General features: G+C 48.1%; 1 protein-coding gene, 1 long non-coding RNA gene and 1 pseudogene across 7 annotated transcripts; 1 reads left to right on the plus strand and 2 right to left on the minus strand.

Annotated features, from left to right (window-relative positions):
* The first annotated feature begins 1,849 nt into the window (after positions 1-1,849).
* Positions 1,850-8,373, plus strand: LOC124669459 (annotated as a pseudogene).
* Positions 8,374-11,474: 3,101 nt separating this feature from the next.
* LOC124677348 lies at positions 11,475-15,922 on the minus strand. Of its 6 annotated transcripts, none has more exons than XR_006994033.1 (6): positions 15,571-15,922; positions 15,297-15,377; positions 15,028-15,137; positions 13,972-14,045; positions 11,890-13,725; positions 11,475-11,809 (listed from the first exon to the last, which is right to left on the minus strand). It is a non-coding gene; the product is annotated as an uncharacterized LOC124677348 (long non-coding RNA). The 6 variants fall into 6 exon arrangements; XR_006994032.1 differs by having other exon boundaries at positions 15,028-15,142; XR_006994030.1 differs by having other exon boundaries at positions 15,028-15,377.
* Positions 15,923-16,180: 258 nt separating this feature from the next.
* LOC124672837 lies at positions 16,181-18,249 on the minus strand. Its single transcript, XM_047209002.1, has 9 exons — positions 18,224-18,249; positions 18,019-18,110; positions 17,877-17,920; positions 17,717-17,797; positions 17,402-17,644; positions 17,143-17,310; positions 16,678-16,981; positions 16,303-16,364; positions 16,181-16,243 (listed from the first exon to the last, which is right to left on the minus strand). Exons 1-9 carry the CDS (start codon positions 18,247-18,249, stop codon positions 16,181-16,183), a joined length of 1,083 nt encoding a protein of 360 aa, XP_047064958.1.
* Positions 18,250-24,867: the final 6,618 nt, after the last annotated feature.

A 24,867-nucleotide genomic window follows, 5' to 3' on the forward strand; every position in this document is an offset into this window, starting at 1 on the left:
ATGATTAGCGTGCGCATGTCGCGACAAAGAACACGTTATTAGCTAGCGGTCTCGCGGGAAAGAATCGATCGCTCGCGCGATCGAACGCGACAAAGGGAAATCGGTTTACACGCGAATTACTCAAATGACGTGGCAACACCTTATTAGCATCTCCAGTCGCGTCCCCCAAACCGTCCCCCAAAGGGATTTGGGGCGCGCCGGACAAAAAAAGCGTTGCAGCCGCGTCCCCCAAAGCCCTTTTTTGTCCGGCGCGCCCCTATACGGTGTCCGGCACCCCGGGCCCGTCCCCGTCCCACAGGGGACGCTCCGGGGACGCCGGACACAACGAAAAGCGAGGCGGGGAGTGGCGGGGCCGACCCGTCAGTGGCACAATTAATTTTAACCTAACCGTCGCCTACCTCGCGACGGAAGTTGACTGGCGCGCAGCGACGGTGCGGTTCCCGCGAGGGGCGCGGCGACACGTCCCGTCGCGCCTAGCTCGCGTGCCGGCGTTAATGAGCTCCACCGCTCCTCCGCCTCCCTCCGGCCTATAAAAAGGGGCGCCTCTCATCGTCCCTCTCACACACAAACCCTAGCGCCTCTCTCCCAAACCCTAGCCGCCACCATCTCTCAACAAGACTCGACGCTATGTCTGGTAGAGGCGGAGGCCGACCTCGCGGCCGCGGCCGCGGCCGTGGTCGTGGTCGTGGTCGTGGCCGCGGCATAGCTGAACGCTCGCCGTCGCCTCCCACGCCGTCATCTTCATCGTCGGAGATGGACGTGGAGCCGGACGTCTCCGTTCGAGTTCGTCCACGTCCTCAAGGGCGACCCGCGCGGCATCCGGAGGCTGACGGACTCCTTCGCCGAGTACGTCGGCGGCGTACGCCCGCGCACGATGCATCTGCGGGAGCATTCGTGCGGCTACGCCGGTGGATCGTCAAGGCGATCTACGACGCGCGCGGCAAGATGTACCTCAACATCGGGCCGGGAGAAGTTCGCGCGCCACCACAGCCTCGAAGCCGGCTTCATCCTCGTGTTCTCCTACTTCGGCAACAGGGACATGAGCGTCAAGGTCTTCGACGAGAGGCGCTGCCTCCGGGACTACCACGTCGACAGGGACTCCCACGACGACAGCACCGACGAGGAGGACGACTGAATGAGTGTTGTTTCTTCGTAGCGAATACGTGCACGGAGGTTTCGCCTCGTTCGCCTCATCGGTAGAACCAACAAGGGCACCATCCTCCCGCTGGATTTTCCAGTTTAGGTGACTGGGTGTGCCCTCGAGTATTCTTTCTTAGCAGCGAACACACGAAACCTTCAATGCACGGCCTAGTTAGGTTTAGTTTCTTTGCAATATTTTATATTTGTGTCCACCATGGTTCAAACTATGTATTAGTTTGTGGAAAACCATGTTCCAAACTATGTCTTCGTGTAAACCACGTTCCCAATTATGTATTAGTTTGTGGAAATTGAAATAAAAATGCCAGAAAAATTATTTTAAATGTTTGGGGGCGGCGTTTGGGGGACGCGGCTGGGGAGCGACGTCCCCCAAATGCGGCACGAACGAAACACGTCCCCCAAACGCTCGATCCGGCGCGGTTTGGGGGACGGTTTGGGGGACGCGACTGGAGATGCTCTAAGAAAAAAAGCGATGCTGCCTCTCGGTCTCGGACTCGGAGAGGTATCGGCGTTCCCCAACCGCGTACTTGATGTTCCAAATCCGATTCGTCGGTCAACAGCTCTGTTCCCGCGTCCGGATCGAATTCCATTTGACCAACATCAAACAAACACCGCTAAATTTCCAATGGAACGGCCTATTTAGTCACATGGTAGCCCCACGCTAAAACAGCAATCTAAACTTCTTCGAGGAATGGCTCGGAGGGACCTGCCCCCTCACCGGCGGCAGCGCGATGAGGAGGACCGCCTTACTGCCCTCCCCGACGATATGCTCCTCCACATCCTGGGCCGTCTCGACACCCGCTGCGCGCTTGGGGCGGGACGCTCTCCGAGCGCTGCGCCCACGTCCTCCGGGAGCTCCCGTCCCGGATCTCAAGGTCACCGATGCGCTGCCACCGCGCTACCGTGGGATCCTCGCCCTTCGCCGAGAAGCAACTGGACCGTTCTTCCTGCCCGAGTCTCGCCGGAGGCTGATCGCCATCGCGGCACGGTACGAGCGTCGCGCCATGCGCGCCATGGCCGCCTCTGTCAAGGGCCTCCTCCTGACTCACCGGCGGCGGTGCATGCAGAGGCTGTCGCTGGAGGTTTTCGCCCACAGCAGCAGCGCGGCCTGCATCCACCGCTTGATCCTGGACGCGGTCGATTCCTAGGGAGTCCGGGACCTCGAGCTTGTCGCCACGCCGCCTACGGGTCCGATCGGCCGCTCCCCGCCGGTGTACAGACTCCCCCGTGGACGCATCAACAGGAAGCCCGACGAATCTCGCCTGCAAAGCCTCAAGCTTGCCAACTGCTTGCCCCCGCCGCTTCAGGGGTTCACCGCGCTCGCTAGGCTCGTCCTGCAGGACCTGCCGGACACCACGCCCGCGGCCGTCTACGAGGGCGTGGTCACCGCCGCCCGCGCTACCGCAAGTTCTCGCACCTCTTGTCCTGCTCTTTGGAAAGAGGAACCGGTAGGGCGGTATTCGACGCCCCCATGTCGGAAATTAGGGAGCTCGTCATCGACGGCCACATCATGGCCGTCGAGCTCCGCTCTCTCCCCAAGCTTGAGAGCCTGGCCACCTTGCGCGCGTCTGTGTTCTTGCGCTCCGCCACCGCCGCCCCGCGCCTTGCCAATGTGAGCTTCGTCTTCTCTGTTGGCCAACTGTGTTGAGATACATATCTTCTATATCTGGATGTGTATCCTCTGTAGTTATTGTATAGCGATACATATCCTTGTATTTACTATTGGACCCGCCTCCTTTCTTGTATAGTCGAGGACGTGGCCTATATATGTACCGCCATATGCATCCGATCAATACATCGAGCATTGCATCTCCTTCTACATGGTATCAGACACCTCCTAGATCCTAAACCCTAGCCGCGCGCCGCCTCTCCTCCCCGTGCGCCGCACCCCCCCTCCCCAAACCCCTAAACCCTAGCAGCGCCGCCTCTCCCTCCCTCTCCAGCCGCACGCCGCCTCCCCTTCCTCATCATGTCAACCCCTAGCTCCAACCCCTTCGCCGACTCCTCCATCCCCGACCCCGGCCAGCTCCGCGCCGTCGCTATCACCGACCATGTCCCCGTCAAGCTGTCCACCACCGCCGCCAACTACCTCGCACCGGAAGACGTACTTCTACCTCCTCTTCCGCGAGTACAACCTGCGCGATCACATCGACGGCACCGCCGACCTCCTCGCCTGCGACGCCGACGCGGCTGGCCATCGACGCCACCATCATCCGCTGGCTCTTCCTCACCGTCTCTCCGGACATCTTCAAGACCGTCGTTCGGGAAGGCGATGATGCCCGCACGGTGTGGGGAAAGATCAACGGCCTCTTCACCAATAACAAGCTCCAACGTGTTGTCTTTTTGCAGCAGGAATTCTTCGGCACACCCCGGGCGATCAAACCTTGGACGCCATGCGCTCGCGCCTCAAGGCAATCTCCGACGAGCTCCGGGACCTTGGGTTCCGGATTGGCGACGAGCTCCTCCTCTCCACCCTCACCGCCGGCCTCAGCGAGGACCTCGGCAACGCCGCCTCCAACCTCACCCTCATGACCAACCCTACGTTCGAGCGGGCAGTCGACTACCTCCGGCTGGAGGAACGCAGGCGGAAGGGTGTGCGCACCCGGGCGGTTCACACCGCTCTCTGGGCAAGCGGCAACAGCGTTCTTCCTAATGGCGGAGGAGCTCCACCGGTGCCCACCCCCGCCCCTCCACACTCTGCGCCTCAGCCGCAACAACACCAAGGAGGAGGGGGCGGTGGCCGCGGCCGTCGCCGTGGCTGTGGTGGTGGCCGTGGCGGTGGCAACAACGGCGGCCCTGGCATCGTCGGTCCGCGCCCCGGGTACTCACACCCCACACCGCCGTGGGCGGCGGACACAACCCACGGACGGGGTCGTGCACGCCTACACCATGCCCGTTCCGCGCCCCCCCCCCGTTCCCGGCACCATCGGCCCCCGTCCGTCGACGCACCAGGCCTTCATCGCCGCGCCATCGCAGGCTCCCGCCGGCCTGCCCTACGCTCCCGTCTACGGCGGCATGATGTCGCAGGCCCCGACGGCCCACTGGGACCCCGCGATGTACACCGCCCTTCAGCACGCCCCCTCGCCGGGCGCTTACTCTGGCGGTGGCGACTGGTTCATGGACACCGGAGCCTCCGCACACATGGCTGCTCACCCGGGTAACCTTTCCACTTCATCTCCGACATCCACTTCCTCTCGCATCATCGTCGGTAACGGTGCTTGGTCTTCCCATCTCTCATATTGGCTCCACTCATTTTCCTTCTAATTCCACACCATTGTCTCTTAATAATGTCTTAGTTTCACCACATCTTGTTCAGAATTTAGTTTCCGTCAAAACTCTTTCTCGCAATAACTCGTAATCGTGGAATTTGACGAGTTTGGTTGTTCTGTAAAGGACGCCCGTACCCGGATGGTTTTGCACCGCTGTGAGAGTCCCGGCGACCTGTACCCCGTTCAGCCGTCTCCCTCCACTCACGCTGCACCTCGGGCGCTCTTTGCCGGCGTCGACCTTTGGCACGCTCGTCTTTGCCATCCCAGCTCCACCTCGCTCCACCAAATAATGAGAGGCTTTTCTTTTTCATGTAATAAAATGGCGGCTCACTCATGTGACGCCTGCCGACTAGGCAAACATGTTCGGCTTCCTTTTACTACTTCATCCACAGTTGCATGTCTTCCTTTTCAATTACTTCATAGTGATGTATGGACGTCCCCTATACCGAGTCATTCTGGTTTTCTTTATTACCTTGTTATTCTCGATGATTTTTCTCACTTTGTCTGGACTTTTCCTCTTCGTAAGAAATCTGATGTCACCTCAACACTCACCGCCTTTTATTCTTATGTGTCTACACAGTTCGGTCGTCCCATCCTCGCCCTCCAAACTGACAACGGCAAGGAGTTCGACAACACCACCATCCGCAACCTCCTCTCCACCCACGGCACCATCTTCCGCCTAACTTGCCCATACACCTCCCAGCCAGAACGGCGCGCCGAGCGCGTCCTACGCACCCTTAATGACTGCGTCCATACCCTCTTGTTCCACGCCCACATGCCCCCTCGGTTCCGGCCGGACGCCCTCTCCACCGCCACCCTCCTAGTCAACCTACGCCCGTGTCGCCCTCGCTGGAATTACACACCACATAACCTCCTGTTTGGCTCACCCCCTTCATACGATGGTCTCCGCATTTTTGGTTGTCGTTGTTTCCCTAGTACCGCTGCCACCACCCCTCATAAACTCGCACCTCGCTCCATTCCGTGTGTATTTCTCGGTTACCCGGCTAACACCAAAGGCTACCGTTGCTATGATCCGGTCTCTCACCGCGTCATCACGTCCCGGCACGTGTACTTTGATGAGCACTGTTTTCCCTTTGCACAGGAACAGGTGAGGACTTCTCCTCCCGCGGACCGACAGTCCGCGGCGTCGCGGCCCTACCTTGGTGGAGGTCCCCGGCTCGGCGGCGCCTCCGCGCGCTCCCTCTACTACAGCTGCGACGCCTTCCGTGACGCCCTCGAGCCCTGCCTCGGGCTCACACGTGGCGCCCTCGAGCCCCGCCTCGGGCGCCACCGCCTCGCCCCCGACACCGCCCGCGTCGCCCTCGAGCACCGCCATGTCATCTTCGCCCTCGACCGCATCGCCCTCGAGCCCCAGCTCGGGCGATGCCTCGCCTCCGGCCCCGCCTCCGCCTCCTCCGCCGCCGGCGACGGGCCCCCTCACGCGCGCCCGTGCGGGGATTCGCGTCCCGAGCACGCGGTACCCCTCGGACGAGTACGTCTGCACCGCGTCGACTTCCGCGCCTTCACCAGCCACGCCGTCGCCTATGCCTACCTCTGCCCGGGCTGCTCTCCGCGACCCGCAGTGGTTTGCGGCGATGCATGACGAGTTCGACGCCCTGCAGCGGAACCAGACATGGACGCTTGTTCCCCGCCCCCCTCACGTCAACGTCATCACCGGGAAGTGGGTCTTCAAGTACAAGTTCCATCCGGACGGTACCCTCGACCGCCACAAGGCGCGGTGGGTGGTTCGTGGTTTTCGCCGGCGCGCCCGGCGTCGACTTCACCGACACCTTCGCCCGGTTGTCAAGCCCGGGACGATCCGCACCGTTCTTCAGCTCGCGGTCTCCCGCGCATGGCCCGTGCATCAGATGGACGTCTCCAACGCCTTTCTTCATGGCCATCTCGAGGAGCAGGTCTTCTGCCAGCAGCCCAATGGGTTCGTCGACGGCGCCCACCCCGACCATGTGTGCTCGCTCTCGCGCTCGTTATACGGGCTCAAGCAGGCCCCACGCGCCCGGTACCGGTGCATCGCAGCGTTTCTTCACCAACTCGGCTTCCGCTCCACCCGCTCCGATGCATCGCTGTTCGTGTACAACAACGGCGCCACCACCGCGTACTGCTGCTCTACGTCGACGACATCATCTTAACGGCCAGCTCCACGGACCTCATCGCGCCAGCTCACCGACCATCTTCGCGCTGAGTTTGCCCTCAAGGACTTGGGGCCTCCGCACTACTTCCTCGGCATCGAGGTCGTACGTCGCACCGACGGCTTCTTCCTTCATCAGCGCAAGTACGCCCATGAGCTCCTGGACCGCGCCGGTATGCTTAATTGCAAACCCGCGGCCACGCCTGTCGACACAAAGTCCAAGATCTCCGCCACAAACGGTTCCTTGGCCACGAACGCGTCATCTTACTGCTCCATTGTCGGTGCCCTGCAGTACCTCACCCTGACTCGCCCCGAGCTGCAGTATGCTGTTCAGCAGGTATGCCTTCACATGCATGCTCCGCGGGATCCTCATTGGGCTGCGGTCAAGCGGATCCTCCGCTACATTCTTGGTACCATGGACTTCGGTCTCTCTCTCCACGCCTCCACCGCCACGGACATCGTCGCCTACTCGGACGCCGATTGGGCAGGCTGCCCCGACACGCGTCGCTCCACGTCCGGCTACCGCGTCTACTTTGGCCCTTCGCTCATCTCCCGGTCGTCCGAGCGACGCCCACGGTATCTCGCTCCGGCGCCGAGCGGAGTACCGGGCGCGTTGCTAACGCGGTTCGCTGAGGTCTCCTCGGCTGCGGCAACTCCTCGTTGAGCTCTCATGTCCCGTCGCCAAAGCCACCATGGTCTCATCGCGACAATGTCTCCGCCGTCTACCTCTCCGCCAACCCGGTTCACCATCGCCGCACCAAGCATATTGAGCTGGACATCCACTTTGTTCGGGAACAGGTGGCGCTTGGACACATTCGAGTACTTCATGTGCCCACCTCCCAACAATTTGCGGATATCATGACCAAGGGTCTCCCTACGGCATCTTTTGAGGAGTTCCGGTCCGGTCTATGCGTTCGACCGTGCGACGCTTCGACCGCGGGGGTGTTGAGATACATATCTTGTATATCTGGATGTGTATCCTCTGTAGTTATTGTATAGCGATACATATCCTTGTATTACTATTGGGCCCGCCTCCTTCCTTGTATAGTCGAGGACGTGGCCTATATATGTAGCGACATATGCATCCGATCAATACATCGAGCATTGCATCTCCTTCTACAAACTGGAAGGGCACCAATTAGCTGGTCTATGTTGCATGAAGCGGAACCACATTGTCAACATGCTCACCGGATTCTTCAAACATGCCGTCAGCATGACGGATCTTGTCCTGCGGTTCACAGGGCCAGACATGTGGATTGCGCCTTCCAAGAATCCTTTTTCCCTCATGTCCAATTTGAGGAGGCTACTGGTTGCAGATGTGCCTTCCTCCTGGGATGTCTCGTGGCCCCAGCTCCTCATCGAGGCAGCGCCATTGCTTGAGAGCCTGTATGTACATGTCCCCCAATGCGAGGAGGACGACGAGCACACATGTCAGGAAATAGTGCCCTCTACTTCCTCTACACGGTGGCGCCACCGCCATTTGAAGGAGCTGGTGGTCATTGGCTTTCACAGAACAGACAGACACCTTCTTCGCCTTGTCAGTTTCACCGTACAAGTATCCATGGTGCTGCGCCGTGTCGCTCTTTACAAGCATGGACATGTGGAGGAGAAGGGGGCCTGTAACTGTAACTGGGAGGTGGTGAGCCATCATAGCACCTGGAGCAGCCAAGAGAAACTTACTCTTCTGGACGGGATTTGCTCTTCAACAGCCTCACTTGAAGTGGAGTTTGATTGAATTCAGTTTCTGTATTGTATGTAATGTATCTTCAGTTATGATGCCTCTGGGCGTGAATCATACTCTTTGAGATCCAATGATCATATATTGATGATGTGATTCGACCTATGGCCAAAAAAAGGCTCCCCATAGGCAGTTTGTATGTAAGCACAGAAACAATTTATTTTTTGTTTGTGAATGCACAACCAATTCTTATAGAAATTCATATTACTTGAGAAATAAGATCCATTGATGTAATTCGACCAAAAAACCTAAGTCTGTTTGATGTAATAATTTATGTGCTATTTAACTGAATTGCTTCCTTCAGTTATTTCTGCTCCTCTGTATTTTTCAGTAAAGATGTAAATGTGCTGCAGGAGTGTTGATGTTCGTGTTTATCCAATTTGTTCCCATGGACTTCAAAATTATTAGGCGCTAAAATGAGATGGCACCATGTGCTGATTATAGATCTCCATTCATGAATTGGACTGTCAGAGTTCAGTTAATGTTTTTGTAAACTGAGATGGGAAGTTAGAAATTTATCATTCTCTTACTGAACATACAATCAGTGAAGGCTTGGCATATCAGGCTCGCCTTATTGTTAACTAGAGGTTCCAGTATCTATCATAGAAATAAGCTCTGTTGTGCTTAAAGTGATACTTATATGCTGTCGCGGGTAAACATGAAAGCCAGTTTGAATTTTAAGCAGTGGTGATGTCTTATAATTAACATGTATTTTCCCGGACACTTCTGATTCAGGTAAAAGAAAGCAGCAACAACAGCAACATCCTGACTTGTTGCAACAAGCTATACACACCCCACCTTTTTTTCCCACCTTAAGTGGCCGGGAACAAATAGGGATTTTGTATGTAAGCAATTCGCGTGATTCTTAAAGTGTCAAGCAGATTCATAAATTATTATTCTTAAAAAACAGAATCTCTTATAGACATTCATATTAAAAGGGAGGGGCGTTTCTGGTCCCGAGCACAAATGAGCTCGTTTTGTGGGCCGTCCAATTAGTATTGGGATGTGTGTCACTAGGACTGGCAATGTCAGACATAACATCTAAAAAATTAGTGGAACAGTTCGATGGCGTGAGGACGGTTAAGCTGTTCGGGTGGTACAGATAGCTTTTATTCTGTTCCGGTGGTACATATCTGCTGATAGTGCTACTTATTGACACTAGTCCACTTACAACAAACATCATCTTAGTTTTATCCAAAAAAAACCTTAATTGCAATTACATACAAGCACAAATTCTAATTAAGGCATTTTAGAGAAAGAACAAGGTCCCATAGAGGTGAATGGAGGTGCAGGAACATATTCGCACATGATTAAGAAAAAATATAAAAACATTAGAGAAGCATCACAGATAACTAGTTCATCAAATTGACTGGAACAATGACCACCGTTGCACCTAGAAGTGCCTGGACGGCTCAATGACAACAACAGGTTCATGTTGGGGCTTGTAGTGGACAGACCTGGCCATGGGTACAAGGAGCGGAAGAGGATCTGAACAGCAAGCCCCGCACTAGCTTGTGATTCAACGGATCTAGCATGCCTCGAGCACGCCCTGGACCACGGCCGGAATTCCCACTCGAAGTCGGCACTAAACTGCCTTGCCGCTTGATTGCTACTCCACAAATCCAGGGAATCGATCATGACCGCATGAATGCTTTGTCCACCACCTGTTTGACTCCCCCAGTAGGAACCGTACCGGCTACAAATCCAGGCAGTCGATCGGAGCCGATGAGCAGTTTACCATGTCCTGCTATATGGAGTTGCCGAAGCGGCCGGCCGGAAGCGGCCGGCCGATAGCGGCCGAGCGGCGGCGGTAGAAATGTGAAAGAAGGTACTAGATCGGGTTAGATGTGTGAGGCTAGGATAATGGTGGAGGAAGTGGAGATAGAACAGTCCAGAAATTAACTCGTGTCCGACTAGGACGGTCATTTCCGTTTGCCACATGAGGAGGAAACGCCATCTCCCCTACTTATTTCTCTGTGAACGTGGGCCATGCCACTGTACCAAACGACATATAACAATCTAGAATACAACAAAAAATTCAAGGACGCGAGGGGATGTGGCTGAATGCCATTGGGCCTTATTCCGGGAGCATCTACACCCCAGATCAGATTGGCATTTCCGATATTAAAATAATCACTTATAAGATGCTCCCTGGTTAAACGAATGGAATACACACATCCAGCCTGATATGAGCCCTGCAGCTAGCTAGTAACAACACCCTTCCAGTGTGGGTTGCCATGGACAGAACAAAGGCAGAGCCGACATGCGTTAGTATTCCTTGGCAACGACCATACAGGGAATTAGGACCATGCCCACTTGCTGAGTAAAATGATCAAAAAGGAACTTGCTGAGTGGATCTTTGATTAGTACTCATAGAAGAAGCATGTGGCCCCAAGGGGTCGAGTGAGGATCGAACCTGAGTGTGAACGTACCATCCAAGCAAAGCAAAACACAATACCATTTGCAAATCATATATAGAAGAGATTTGCACAGCAACCGCAGGCATGAGTTGCAGTTTAAAGAAGACAAATCTAATACAAGGCCAGTTATCCATATATCCAAAGTCAAGAACAAGTGACAGCTTTTGCAATTCCTCATAACCCAAATTATTGCTACTGTGATGCCTCCTTTTCTCACAATGCAACCACATGTATGGGCATTCATCTCTCAGCCAACCAAACGGCACAACAAATTTAACTATACAATCTGTCAGTACAAAAAAGAAATCTCCTTTACATGGGATGACGCTACAAGTTCAGAGGGCATCACAATGCTGGGCAACCTCAAAACGGCAAACATCTTAGTAACACTGCAAAACAGCTCTGAGGTCACGAGAAGTGACATTCTAGTCGGTGAAGCTCCTAACTTCTGCTTCTAACAACTAAGCATCTTCAGAATCTTCAGAATGGGTTTCTGGAACTACGAAGTCCTGCATGTTATCATCAGACTGGGATGACTCCGGACTGTAATCCGAATCATTGCTGTTGCTGTCTGAGCTAGGCTCAGATGCTGATGAAGGACTGGTGGATGGAGACATGGAAATATCCTTGTGGTCCTCACATGTTTGGCCTGATAAAATGAGGCACTTTTTGTTCATTCTGTATTCTAACAAAAGACAGGCTTATGCAACATAATTATCTTAAATACTACTGAGCTTACTAGTTGAATGCCCGTGCGTTGCCACGATTACTCCTCTTTTGCATGAACAATCACATGTACAAAAAAACTAATACTATTTTATAGATAATTATATTACAATTCGCTTGAAGATTTCACTTATAGGTAGTTACGAAGTGTTTGTGCGTGGAAAAAAAGTATATACATGCTTTAGTTGATTTCTAATTGCACAGTGACATAGTTCGCCCGCTTGTCGTCATCCTACCATCCCTTCTGCTCCGCCCTTTTGTTGATGCTTGTCATCAACATCAGATATCTTTTCTCAGAGTGGTGTATGGATCACCATTTGTAATTGAAGATGCATATCAGAATATTTGCCATCTACAAACAGGAATGTGCAATATTAGTAGCTTGAGATGTTTTTCAGAAAAATATAGCACCATCATTTGGGAGATACATACCTTAACAATCATGTTTCGCAAAAATCAAGCCACTATGAACTGAAGCAAACATCTCCATTCTACCAAATATATCCAAGAAAATCAATGAATAGATGGGCCACTTGAGCTAATGATTAGGGAGGCAGGCATGGTAAGATTAAAGTGGCAGTAGTTGGGATTGTAGGACGGGGCAGCCTTTGGCAACAAGAACGGAGAAACCAGCTTCGCCAATAGCTCCACACAATTGAACTCCTCGGGTTCTGATTTATGAAGAGATCCAACACTCTTCTCCATATGTCCATTCAAAGTGATTTAGGTACATACAAAATGATGATATATGTAAAAAAATCTTGCTCAAATACTGTGTAAAACATCTACTCCCTCCGTTACATAATCTTGTCGTGGTTGTAGTTCAAATTTTACCTAAAACCACGACAAGAATTATGGAACCGAGAAAATAACATTTTACATTTTCCTACCAGAACAGAGGGGCATATTTCTAGCTAAGTGTGTTTTCCTTCTCTAAAGTAGATCAACATGAGATAAGGTATGGATTATTTTTCCTAGACCATCCAGTACATTCTTCCACCTTTAATACATATTCGGAGTAGGCTTTGCAGTTTCAAAAAGAGAACCATATGAAGCAAAGATTAAGAAAAAGTCAGCATGATGTGAGATGCTTTAGCACAAGCGAACACACACACCACATCAAGTTACTAAATTACTGCTCTAACTCTAAATATTTGGGTTAGTAGAAAACATAAAGTTGCTTACATGCTATGCAATCAATTATCTCAATACCGTGACACCTAGGGCGGTTCTAAATATCCATTTATTTGAACACAAACTTGAGAGATACACAAATCTGAATTAAGCGCATAATTATGAAACCTCACCCTGTTCATACCCCAAAACCGACCTAGATGAGAGGTGACGCTGTTTATGTTAAGTTAACAATATAGGGTATAGGTTAAAAGTTAATCACTTAATCTGTATATTTCCCCTGACAAGTTGCAAACAACATGCTGTATTTTGTTCTATGTTCTGGAAGGTGATCTAAATGGACTACTGTTGCAAAAACTTGATAATACCTTCATGTCAATAGCAACATCAAAAAAAAAAAAGCGCATGCATCCTAGCTTATGCTTCTGCACTTATCTCTTTTGCCTAGACACGGGAAATAGCAGCATGCAGAGATCAAAACCACATCCATAATTTTCAGTTAACTGCCATGGAAAAAACCTACATATGGCTATAGCTATATGATTTTGAACAACTGTAGAAGGCATGAGCTGCATGTGGAGGCAACTTGCTTTGGCTGTTTTGTACATGTAAGGCAGTATATGCCAATGGAGCCCAACATTAGTACCCAAACGGACAAGCAGTTTTAGAAACTTAAAGAGCACTAAGAGATTAGTCTGCCGGATCCGCAACTTAGCATATAAGCACACACACAAAGCTCACACCTTATTTCATTTGACCATTAATACTTGACAGAATAGAAGACTAAGAGATTACTGCTGATGAACTCTATGACCGGTCAGTTTCCAACTCATGTGTTCGATGCAGAAAGAACTCAGGGTAAGCTGCCTTTGCGTTCAAGGAGACCTTTTGGAAAGGTAAGAAATCCATCAAGCACATCTTGAATTTCTGCAGAATACAGAATTGAGGAAGGAAAGGGAAAAGTCATTGATGAAGGATAGGGAGGGGAAGAGGGGGAGCGAGAGGAGAGGCGTACCTGGTCGCGATGAATACAGTGAGAATTCTCATGGTAGCCGACAGGTTTAGTTTATCTTTAAATTGATGCTTCAAGAAATAATACTCACAAACTTCTTAGCTCAAAAACAAGCTGCATACCTACAAAATTACAGTAAATAAAATTTAATGTCATGCATTGTGAAAACTAATTGGACGAGGAAATTTTACTTAGGATAGCAGGCCATTCGGTATTCATAGATGTCAAAGGAAACTCGTAATATTTTTAATGCAAAATTATTTCTACTCAACTGACAGGCTGAGAAAAGGTAGCTTTCGTGAAATAACTTCTCGACAATAATCTGCATTATAGATTTTGGAAGCACATATGGATGAAAAGTTCATTACCACGTAACCGATGGAAATATGATGAAGAGTATTCACTAAGAAATCAGAAGTGGCGATATCCACTGCAGAAGTACCTATCAAATGGTCATGAAGAACTTAGACTTAGAGTCAGAGATATAAAACTGGTAGGAAGATATCAAGACGATGCCAAACATATATGTTTTAGAAAAAAAAAGGTCTTTAACAGAAAGGAAGTTCCTATAGTGAAAGAGAAATAAAATTGACTTATTTTCAATACATGTAAATGCAGACTATCTGACATACTTGGCCATGGTAAATGATCACTGATAGTACCTATAATTGATAACATGAGTGGTACATTGACGCTAGAGACAAGTCAGACAAACTGCACAACATTTTAGCCTAGTAACCAACGCCGGTTAGATGAATAGACAGCTCTGTAAATTTTGAACCACCTCACCAGCATCAATTACCCTACCTTCTACTCTAGCCAACAGTATAAGCGATCCCATCCAAGTCCTCTCCCCGGACTGCACCTTCTTGGCAAGCACTTTCTCCGGTAGATTTAGTTTACCCCAAATCTGACAACCCAACACAAAATCTCTCTCCCACACGCGAGGGCAGGGGCACATGCGTCCTCCCCTATGGTGAAGCCTCTCTGATCTGCGCCCACCGACAATTCACCCGCACCACAGCGCTCCGCGAAGTTATGAGTCACTCCTCATCATCACTTCACTACAGTATTTTTTACCTAAGACGGAAGCTCCATACATAGATACTTCCATCTTGTATGCCTTTCAATTTCTTCCATTGTCGCTGGTTTGTAGTTTTGTACTGTGCATTTTTTAAGTTATAATGGTATACTCAAAACAAATTGAAAGCAGTTTTGTTTGACACTTCCGAGCACATTTATAATTAGAACTGCAAGTGTTGATAATCCTTGTAAAACATTGGGTAAGAGAGTGCACCTAAGTTATGACATACATACATTTATACTTTTTTGATGATTGAGGTTGGTTTAACAATTAAAGAAAATAAAGATGGTTATACTGGATATAAAGACTAAAAATAAAAGGGAAAGCAACCTGTGATTACCAGCATATGACCTTGATCCCTCGAGATAACTGCAGTACTGATATTCGCTCATCTTCAGAATCTATGTATTTAAATTATAGCATTTCTCCTCTTGAAAGAAAAGAGAAGTTCTGAACTGAAGGAAATTAGTTCTAAATTAAAGAATCAGTAATCTAAGTAAACTAATTGACAGAAATAAATTTCGAAAATTGATAATGAGTAATAAATAGAGATACAAATGGCAATTTATATCAGCAATCGTGTACATTATATACTGGTTTCAGCAGCACCTGGAAAGGCATCACGAATTGCTCATGTCCATGTACTTTCCACGTTTGTTTTCAGATACTCGTCATCGTTAATCTCCACAGCTGAACAAGTCTTAACAATATTTATCAATCTTGGCTTTGGTTATTTATCTAGCAATGTAATAAGTAACAAATGCAGTGGAACAAATCAATCCCTAAAAAACCACGAAGGTTAATAGAACCAGAAAAGCTAGCTTGTCCTAAACAAAGGCTACTCGAGAAGACAGTGCCGATGTCGTCAAAAGAAGTTGCTGACCTTTGGCTTCCATAGCGGAGAAAAGAAGGATCTGTCCCCAGGGTCAAAACGGGTGGTCGCATGAGCGCCGGCAGTTGGGCTCGCAATATTGCCGCCTCCAGGCCACGCCGTGAACATTCACGAGAGGAGATGCAGTGGGGCCCCGATCCCCGGCTTGCCGTCGCCCGTGCAAAAGGAGATCTGCGTGCACAGCGCGCAGAGGAGACGGTCGAGGCGGCGACGTCGGTTCTCTCAACCTTGGAGTGATGGGGGCGAGCCTTGGCATGGTGCACGGTGCATCTGCAGCCGGCGGCGGGACTAACGCGTGCGGTCGGGGCTGCAGTTCCTCGCCAGAAAGGGGGTGAGGAGAGGGGCACAGAGGTAGGGGCGCCATTGTGGGAAAGGCAGAGCCGTAGCCATGGTCGTGGGAAAGATGGGTCTCCATGGTGGTTCCAGAGATCCAGAGTGATCTGAAGCGTGCCGGTTTTCTTTTCGCGGATCGGTCGATGCCGAATTTTTTTCTGTACGGGGATGTGAGGGGAAGGCCTGACGTACCAACCAACCATCCCACCACCTCTAGCTATTTAATATAGTAGAGATATGTCATTATTTTTTATGGACGGTTGGACTGCTATGTAACACCTTCTGCATTCTCGTCAGTAATTTTGTCTTTAGGTGCATCTGCAAATGTTTTCTGAAATTACAAATAATGCATATATATGTAGAGAAGAGAGGACTGTAGTCTAAACACACCTCATTGTACATAAACTCCTCCTTATGATAGCTCTCCCAGGTTTCTAGCTTCTCCAGCAACGCTGATTAATATAAAAACAGGTCAGCAAATTATAAAAAGTGTATACTTCATCTATTTTGAAACTTTATTTTTTATCGCAATTACTAGAGTAAAACATTCATATTTGTGAGGCAATTTAAATATGAAATAAACTGAGAAGAATAATGAAAGTGTGATCCCATTATAAGACTCAACTCAACAGCACCCAGATAGTGCTCAAAAAGGTAAATATAAAAATACGGTCCTCCGAATATTTCAGGAAAGATGAGCCTAGGAGCATGCCCCTACTCTGAACAAAAGTGCAAGTAAATGGACAAATAGTATGCGAATCTTACCTCCTATTTCACTTCTGAAACGTACAAGCTGAATCTCCTCATTATGTGTGTTAAAAATCTTCTCAGCCCCATCAATAATATCTTCTCTCAATTTAAGTTCTTTTTTCAACTTCATTATTAAACCTTGCAGCTTCTTGATGATCAACGTTGCGTCCTCTTTTCCTGCTTTCACATCATGCATGCTGAAGTCGAGTTCATAATCTTGTGCATTCAAATGGCTTTGGCTGACAAGTTCGGAGAGCACTTTCTTCTTCTTCGAAATTTCCTCCATCAACTTTCTTTCCAGGTTACTATCATTAGCAGTCTGGTTCAAATTTAACAAAATAAAATTATTTCCTTGCACTTTTCATCCTAACAAGGTTATACTTATTACAACAAAAGATAGTAGTGCATGACAAAATATAGTACGAGAAGTAACAGGGGAGAAATAAAACATTGTGATCTGGGGAATAACATTAAGCTTACATTTGTTAATCTCTCTTTCTTTAGCACCTCCAATCTTTTCACCACGTCCTCTAACATAAAAACTGTCGAGCCATCATCTTCCTTGTCACTTTTGAATATCTCTTCCGCAAAGTCAAGATTCAGATCATCACATAACAAGTATATAGCTTTGAAGTGTCTGGGAGTATTCTGGCATAAATAAGAAAGTATGCATTGTTTTGTGCGAAATGCACATGTCAAAGGGATTAATACACTAGTGAAAAAATCAGAGAGATCATACCTTATCCTTTTGAAACAACTTCAGCAAATACTTCAGCTCTCTGAGTCGTTTCAAGGACAAATTGGGTTTATGAGACAGCAGAACAGCTGACGGTCTGAACTGAACAGGGCGCATGGAGCTCGAATAACCCTCTAACTCTTGTATAACATCCACAAATTCATCCCACCTCCCCCTCCTTTTCTTTCTAGCCTCTTGCAGATTGTTCAACATATAATCCAGTTTAACTTCTAGTGAACCAGAAATCTGATGAAACAATAGATTAGATGTGCGCATTTTACTATACCATAAATAATTTAAGAAATAATTTTATCTAACCTCAATCTTGTTTTTCCTTTCATTTTCACCAAGCTCATCACAGATTCTGTGGTACTCAACCTCAAGGACATGCATTATGTTCTGCAGACACAACCAACCAATTACAGTATAGTTTACATGTATTAACATATGGTACACACCGTAAACAGGAAATACGTACTTGCAAAGACTCGGGGTGAATTTTAACCATCCTGGTTTTGGTAACTGGGCATTTACACACAGAGATAATAAATGAGTATTAAATCCAAATTGAAGGAAAAAAAGGTGACCCAAAAAAATGGATATAGCCATAGTTTGCTAACCTGAAGGAAACGAATTCTCAGGGAATAGATCACTTCCTGAGAAATTGCCAAGGCTATCCTCGATTTGTTCCATTTGAAGGTATCTATCTAGCCTAAGGATAGTAATTAAAAAAAACAAGTCAGATGCTATAAATTTCGAATGATGGTAACAACACACATGTGTGCTTGCACATGCAAGTCCACAAAAGAATGAACAAGCAAGCACCAGGCAGCTTGGAAGCCTGAGCACATCTCAGTCCGTCATGATAATACACAAATTTCATGCCAGCCAATAAAATGCGGATACATTTTTAAGTAACAAAATTGAGATATAGCTAGTTTAGATGATCACGACTTCAAGAAAATAATCAGAGCAAAGACATTCTCAATGACACACAATAAAATAAATACATAATGCAGGTGTAAGTTAAAGAATCTCCAATATGTGATGTTGTATACTCCATTAACGTTTCATTTACCTGTTCAAATTGATGCCACAATTCAAACATGGGTAGTTGGCTTTGCTTTCATTCATAAGACTGAAGAATTTAAGTTGTGATGCACTGCAGTACACACAAGGTAGCAAAGTAATGCCTGTCTTTGCATGCAGAAGCTAAAATAGTACTAAAAAGATCCCTCAGGTAGGACAAGAGCTCTTAATTCAACAATTTGAACTTGAGACCCTTTGGGCATTAAACTCCTGAACAGATCTTCTAAGTGCTTCATACCATGACATTCCAAAAAAAAAACATCTGACAGACCATCCTTTTTTTAGATAATGGAATTTCATTGATGCATCAAGATAAAGGGCCGTCCATATGTACTGACAAACATAATCGATCAGACAACCAAACTTTTCATCATATTAAACATCTGCATCCAAATTACATAGGGGAAACAACACCTTGTGGATTTCACTTGTCTAACAAACAACAACAACAACAAAAGATGAACTAAGTTCACAATACATAGGGGTAACACTAGTCTTCAGGCAGCAGCCCTATGCACACCACACGTCAAAGGAAACACGATCTGTGATGACATATATATATATGTAAATAATATAACCCCTGCAACAATTTGTATACCTTCAAGAACATAAAAACTATGTGACACATGAAAAGAGCAAAGCGTCGAAGAAACGGGGAGGGGGGAGGGGATGCAGAAATTCATATTAGCTTCAAGTGCATTAATTGTTCTCAATGGATAATGGTTGATTACCCAATTCCTGGAAATACACCCATATCAAATTCCGCACAGTCTTTCTTCTCAATTTATTTCATATATGAATATAGGCAATGCTGCTCAATAGGTTAACACTTCATGGTCAACACTGGTCTTGCTCAATTGTCAGACAAGAACAAAAGGAACAGCAGATTACCATCAGAGCTTCATCATACAATTCCTAACCTATTCACGACCAAAAGATTCCCATAATCAGAAGGACACATACTAATCCAGTTAACTCTACCGTGATCTGGAATAAAACGAGGTCTCAGTGGCCTAAACAGGGTACACCGTACACGAACCAAACAAGATTTCAGTCGCGATCTGGAATAAAAGAGCAAGCACATCCACATGCAGATATTGCCAGCACAATCTGGGAATGGCACATCCAAAACTTCAAATCACACAAATCCGACCGGATTAGGTCGATTAGGGTTTACGGGGATCCAGAACCGACGAACCATACCAGGATCGATGAGGTCGAAGACGGGAGGGTTGTTGAGCCTGAGTACGAAGCGACGAAGTCCGAGTCTGTCAGGCCCTTGACCATCATCTGAAGAAGCAAAGCCTGTATGTTGTTTCTTTCCCTGGACAGAATCTGCTGACGAAGAGCATCTATCTTAATTAGCTTAATATCTGGTTTAGTTAAGTTAAGCGAACTATTAGCTGTAATGACTAATTGCTTGAGCCTGCCTATCAGTATAAAGGCAGGTGGGGTGGATGGGTGGATCAAGCAATAAAAAAAAACAAATTTTATTTTATTCCTGTTACTCTTCTTTCCTTCCTCGCAGGATCGGACCAAGCTGAGCCCCGAGTGCTCGTTCTTCCCTGCATCCTCCTGCCTATCGTCATGGTCTCCTCTCCAAGGACCTGACAAGTGGTATACAGAGCCGCGCTCCTCGACCTCTCCGCGCCGGCGGATTTCCCCCTCCCTCCCGTCCCTCTCGCTGTCTATCAAGGACACCAGACCATCGATCTGGAAGGAAATTTCCTCTCACCGCCGCCATGTCCACTCGCTCAAGATCGACCTCGCGCAACAGCCGTGATGGGCCGATCATCCGTTCCGCCTCCTCCACTGATGCAGAACTCGCTGCTCTACGTGCTCAACAACGCGCGGACCGCGACGCCCGGTCCGTCGGCCGCCGTCTTCACCAACACCAAGTGGAGATATCCGCGTCTCTCGGCGCGATGCAGACACAGATGGAAGCTATGGCGATGATGCAGACGCAACTGACATCGATCATGTCCACGATGCAGAGCAGCATCGATCGCCTCACGCCAGCGGCAGGTACGATTTTTACGGCTCCAACCTCCTCCCAGAGTCGTGAGTTCATCACACCTCCCCCACGCACAAGCTCCATCCTTTCCCCCATTACAGAGGTTTCTACACCCCTTCCAACTCCACATACATCGCATCCACCGTCTTTCCCACCGAATCTAGGCAAATTCGCCCCGGACCAACTCCCGCACCAGCCATGCCCACCACCTGTTCGACACAATGCCTCAACATCCACGTACACAGCCCCTATCACCACAACAATGGCTGCTGCCTCTTCTCAACGCCACATCACCCAACTAACCACCCCTGTAAACCAACCACAATACTACCGACCTACAGACCACCAAGCTCATACTGCCTACACACCGACACCATCCATGCCACACAACCCAACTTTCGAACCCCAGTATGGCCAGTCCTACCGGCCACCACCCCAGGAACAACACTACTCCCAATCATACCAACCACACCAGCATCATGCATCCTATGCCCTCTCCACTACCAACAATACAGCCCAACCGCGACAACCAAATTCCTACACTACCACTACACCCCAAGAAGCTCCTCCGCCAAAACAGATTTTTTCTCAACCTACAAACATCACATACTCCAATGGCACCATTTACCCCAACGAGCCACAGTTGCGTACCCCTCACGTGGAGCTCCCCACCTTCCATGGAGATAACCCTCGAGCTTGGATATTAGAGGCTGAAGATATATTCAGATTGGTGGGAATTGCAGGAGAGCTTAGGGTCAGATGGGGTCTGGCACATATAAGAGGTCAAGCAAAGACCTGGTTAAGTAGTTCTGGATTGAATTTGCAACAAATCTCCTGGGCTGAATTATGCCAAGTACTGGTTGAGAGGTTTCCGGATACAGTAACCATTGATCCTATGGAACAACTACAACAACTGAAGCAGCGTACCACTGTTGATAACTACATCAATGAGTACGAGTCATGGATGCAAGTAATGAAAAGAGGTCGTTCCTATCTACCTCAGGATTTTTTCGTGGACAGATTTATCAGTGGACTAACTGACACCATAAAACACACAGTTCTCTGCCAAAAACCTGATACACTTTTGTCTGCCTACTGGTTTGCGCGACAATATGAGAAAGCTCAAAATGCCAATGCACCAGTGTTGAGAAGAACCTTACCAGTAGCTGCTGCACTTCAACACCAAGCAAGGCCTGTACCAAGGGAGGCTCCAAACAAAATCAACAATGGACGCCCACGCGTTCCGCGTAAATGCTGGTACTGTCCAGATAGTTATGTCCCTGGTCATAAATGTTCCAATATGCAGCGAGCACTGAATGCACTGATGATGATGGGCAACTCGGATGATGAGGAAGAAGCTTTACACCAACTGCTCCTTGACAATGTACCAGAAGTGGCAGCAACTGAAGCACCGGTACCAGCAGGAGTTGCAGTGGCCGAAGCTGTAGCAGTTGCAGAAGTGGCAGCTGACAACAATGGCGTCGATGGACTCATGCATATCTCAGCTGAGGCATATCATGGGTGCACAAGTGAATCAACTATATCACTTCTGATCACCTTATCCGGAATTCCAGCAGTGGCTCTTGCAGATACTGGGAGTACAAATACATTCTTGGACCGACAATTTGCAATGGATCACAATATCCAAATGACTCCAGCCCCAACAAGAAAAGTTCGAGTTGCTGGAGGTGCAATACTAGTTTCAGATGCAATTGCTTATAACCACCAGTTCATAGTCGAAGGCAAAATCCTAACAGCAGATTTTCGCATACTTGAGCTCAGAGGATCAGATGCTATACTGGGAGTCAATTGGTTCAAATTACATAACCCTGTCACCTTCGACTTTGTAGAAAGAACATTATCAATAGGCCATGACGGACAAACATATACCTTCCGTGATCATGTGATTCCGAAGAACAATTTGATCATCACGGCCATGCAATGCTCTCAGCTTTTGCAAGAAAAGGCTACTGGCTATATACTGTATCACATGGAAGATTTGCAAAACACTCTAACTGAACTAGAGCACACAACATCTTCCGCTGAGTTTCAAGAGATTCTTCAAGCGTTTGCAGATGTGTTTGCTGAACCTGAAGGATTGCCTCCCCATCGAAGCTTAGACCACTCAATTCCTCTCTTGCCAGGGTCAAAACCTCCTAACATACGTCCCTATCGTATGTCACATAACCAGAAAAACACTATAGAGACAATTGTCAAGCAAATGCTGAAGAACAGAGAAATCCAACCAAGCAGTAGTCCCTTTTCGTCGCCTGTCATTTTGGTTAAGAAGAAGGACAAAAGTTGGCGCCTTTGTGTTGATTTCCGCGGCCTGAATGAACTTACAATCAAGAACAAGTTCCCTATACCAGTGATCGAGGATCTTCTGGATGAATTACATGGCGCCACCATTTTCTCCAAATTAGACCTATGGTCGGGTTACCATCAGATACGCATGAACGAAGCAGATATCCCAAAAACTGGATTCTCCACACATTTGGGCCATTACGAATATCGTGTCATGCCCTTTGGCCTCAGCAATGCGCCAACAACTTTCCAGCAGTTGATGAACACAATTTTCCAAAAACACCTGCGACAGTTTGTCTTGGTGTTCTTTGATGACATACTTGTTTATAGTGCTAACAAGGAAGAACACAAACAACATCTTGCAGTAGTATTGCAGATCCTGCGAGACAATCAGCTCAAAGCAAAGTTGTCCAAATGCACTTTTGGTCAAGATCAAGTGGAGTATCTCGGTCATATCATTTCAGCTCATGGAGTAGCAACAGACCCGGCAAAAATCAAAGATATCATTGAATGGAAAACACCCAACACACTGAAGAAGCTCAGAGGATTCCTCGGCTTGACAGGGTACTACAGGCGTTTCGTTAAGGGGTATGCACTGATTTGTCAGCCACTATATCAAGCCCTCAAGAAGGACAATTTTCATTGGGGAACATCACAGCAAGAAGCTTTTGAAAACTTGAAACTCGTTATGTCAACTCCACCACTTTTACGGCTGCCCAATTTCAGCATCCCATTTGTATTGGAGACAGATGCATGCAGTAGTGGCTTAGGAGCAGTTCTCATGCAAGAAGGACGGCCAATTGCTTTTTACAGCCAGAGTTTGGGCCCACAGTCAGTTTATGAGAAAGAGACACTTGCTATTTTGCATGCGCTCAAAAAATGGAGACATTATTTCTTGGGAAACAAAGTCATGATAAAGACTGATCAACAGGCACTTAAGTACTTGGGCAGCCAACGTTTGCTAGAAGGAATTCAACCCAAACTCATGTTAAAACTCCTTGAGTTTGATTATAACATTGAGTACAAAAAGGGCAAGGAAAATGCAGTAGTGGATGCACTCTCCCGAAAGTTCGAAGATGATGATCATGGTGACAATATCCTACCAAACCAGGCATCAAGCAGTTGCTCTCAGCTGTCTATTTCAGTTCCAACCTGGTTGTCTGAAGTGCAGGATTCATATGCAGAAGATTCACAGTGCAGAAAATTGCTGGAAGAACTTACAATAAAACCAACCAGCCACAAGGATTTCACCCTTCAAACGGGCATTCTCAGATTTAAAGGCAAAGTATATATTGGCTCATCCACTACATTAAGAGACAAGGTATTCGAAACTTACCATTCATCTCTGTTTGGTGGTCACTCTGGGACAAAGGTCACCTTGCATCGCCTCAAGCAAGTCTTATTTTGGCCTCACCTTAGACAATATGTCAACGACAAAGTAGCAGCCTGTCCAATATGCCAAATATCCAAAACTGAGAAACTTCCATACCCTGGGCTTCTCCAACCACTACCAATACCATCCCAGAAGTGGACTGATATCAGTTTAGACTTTGTAGAAGGCCTACCTAAATCCAAAGGGAAAGAAGTCATTTTGGTAGTGGTTGACCGGCTGACAAAATATGCACATTTCATACCTCTTGCTCACCCATATACAGTGCAAACTGTGGCTGATCTCTTTATGGCAAACATTGTAAAATTGCATGGCCCTCCTGCTTCCATTGTTAGTGACAGAGATGCTATTTTTACAAGCAAATTATGGAAGGATATGTTCTCCAACTTCAATATCCAGCTCAATTATAGCACTGCACACCATCCGGAGTCGGACGGCCAGACAGAAATGGTTAATCAGTGTTTGGAGCAGTACTTAAGGTGCATGGCGTTTCAGCAACCTCAAAAGTGGTGTGACTGGCTACCCGCCGCAGAATGGTGGTACAACTGTTCTTTCCATTCCTCCATCCAAATGACACCCTTCCAGGCTCTGTATCAATATCCACCACCACTACTCCAACAAATACCAACTCCCTTCTCAGCCACAGAAGATGTTCCCAGTTCACAGAGGGAG

The sequence above is a fragment of the Lolium rigidum genome, chromosome 7, assembly GCF_022539505.1.
Source record: "Lolium rigidum isolate FL_2022 chromosome 7, APGP_CSIRO_Lrig_0.1, whole genome shotgun sequence".
NCBI lineage: Eukaryota > Viridiplantae > Streptophyta > Magnoliopsida > Poales > Poaceae > Lolium > Lolium rigidum.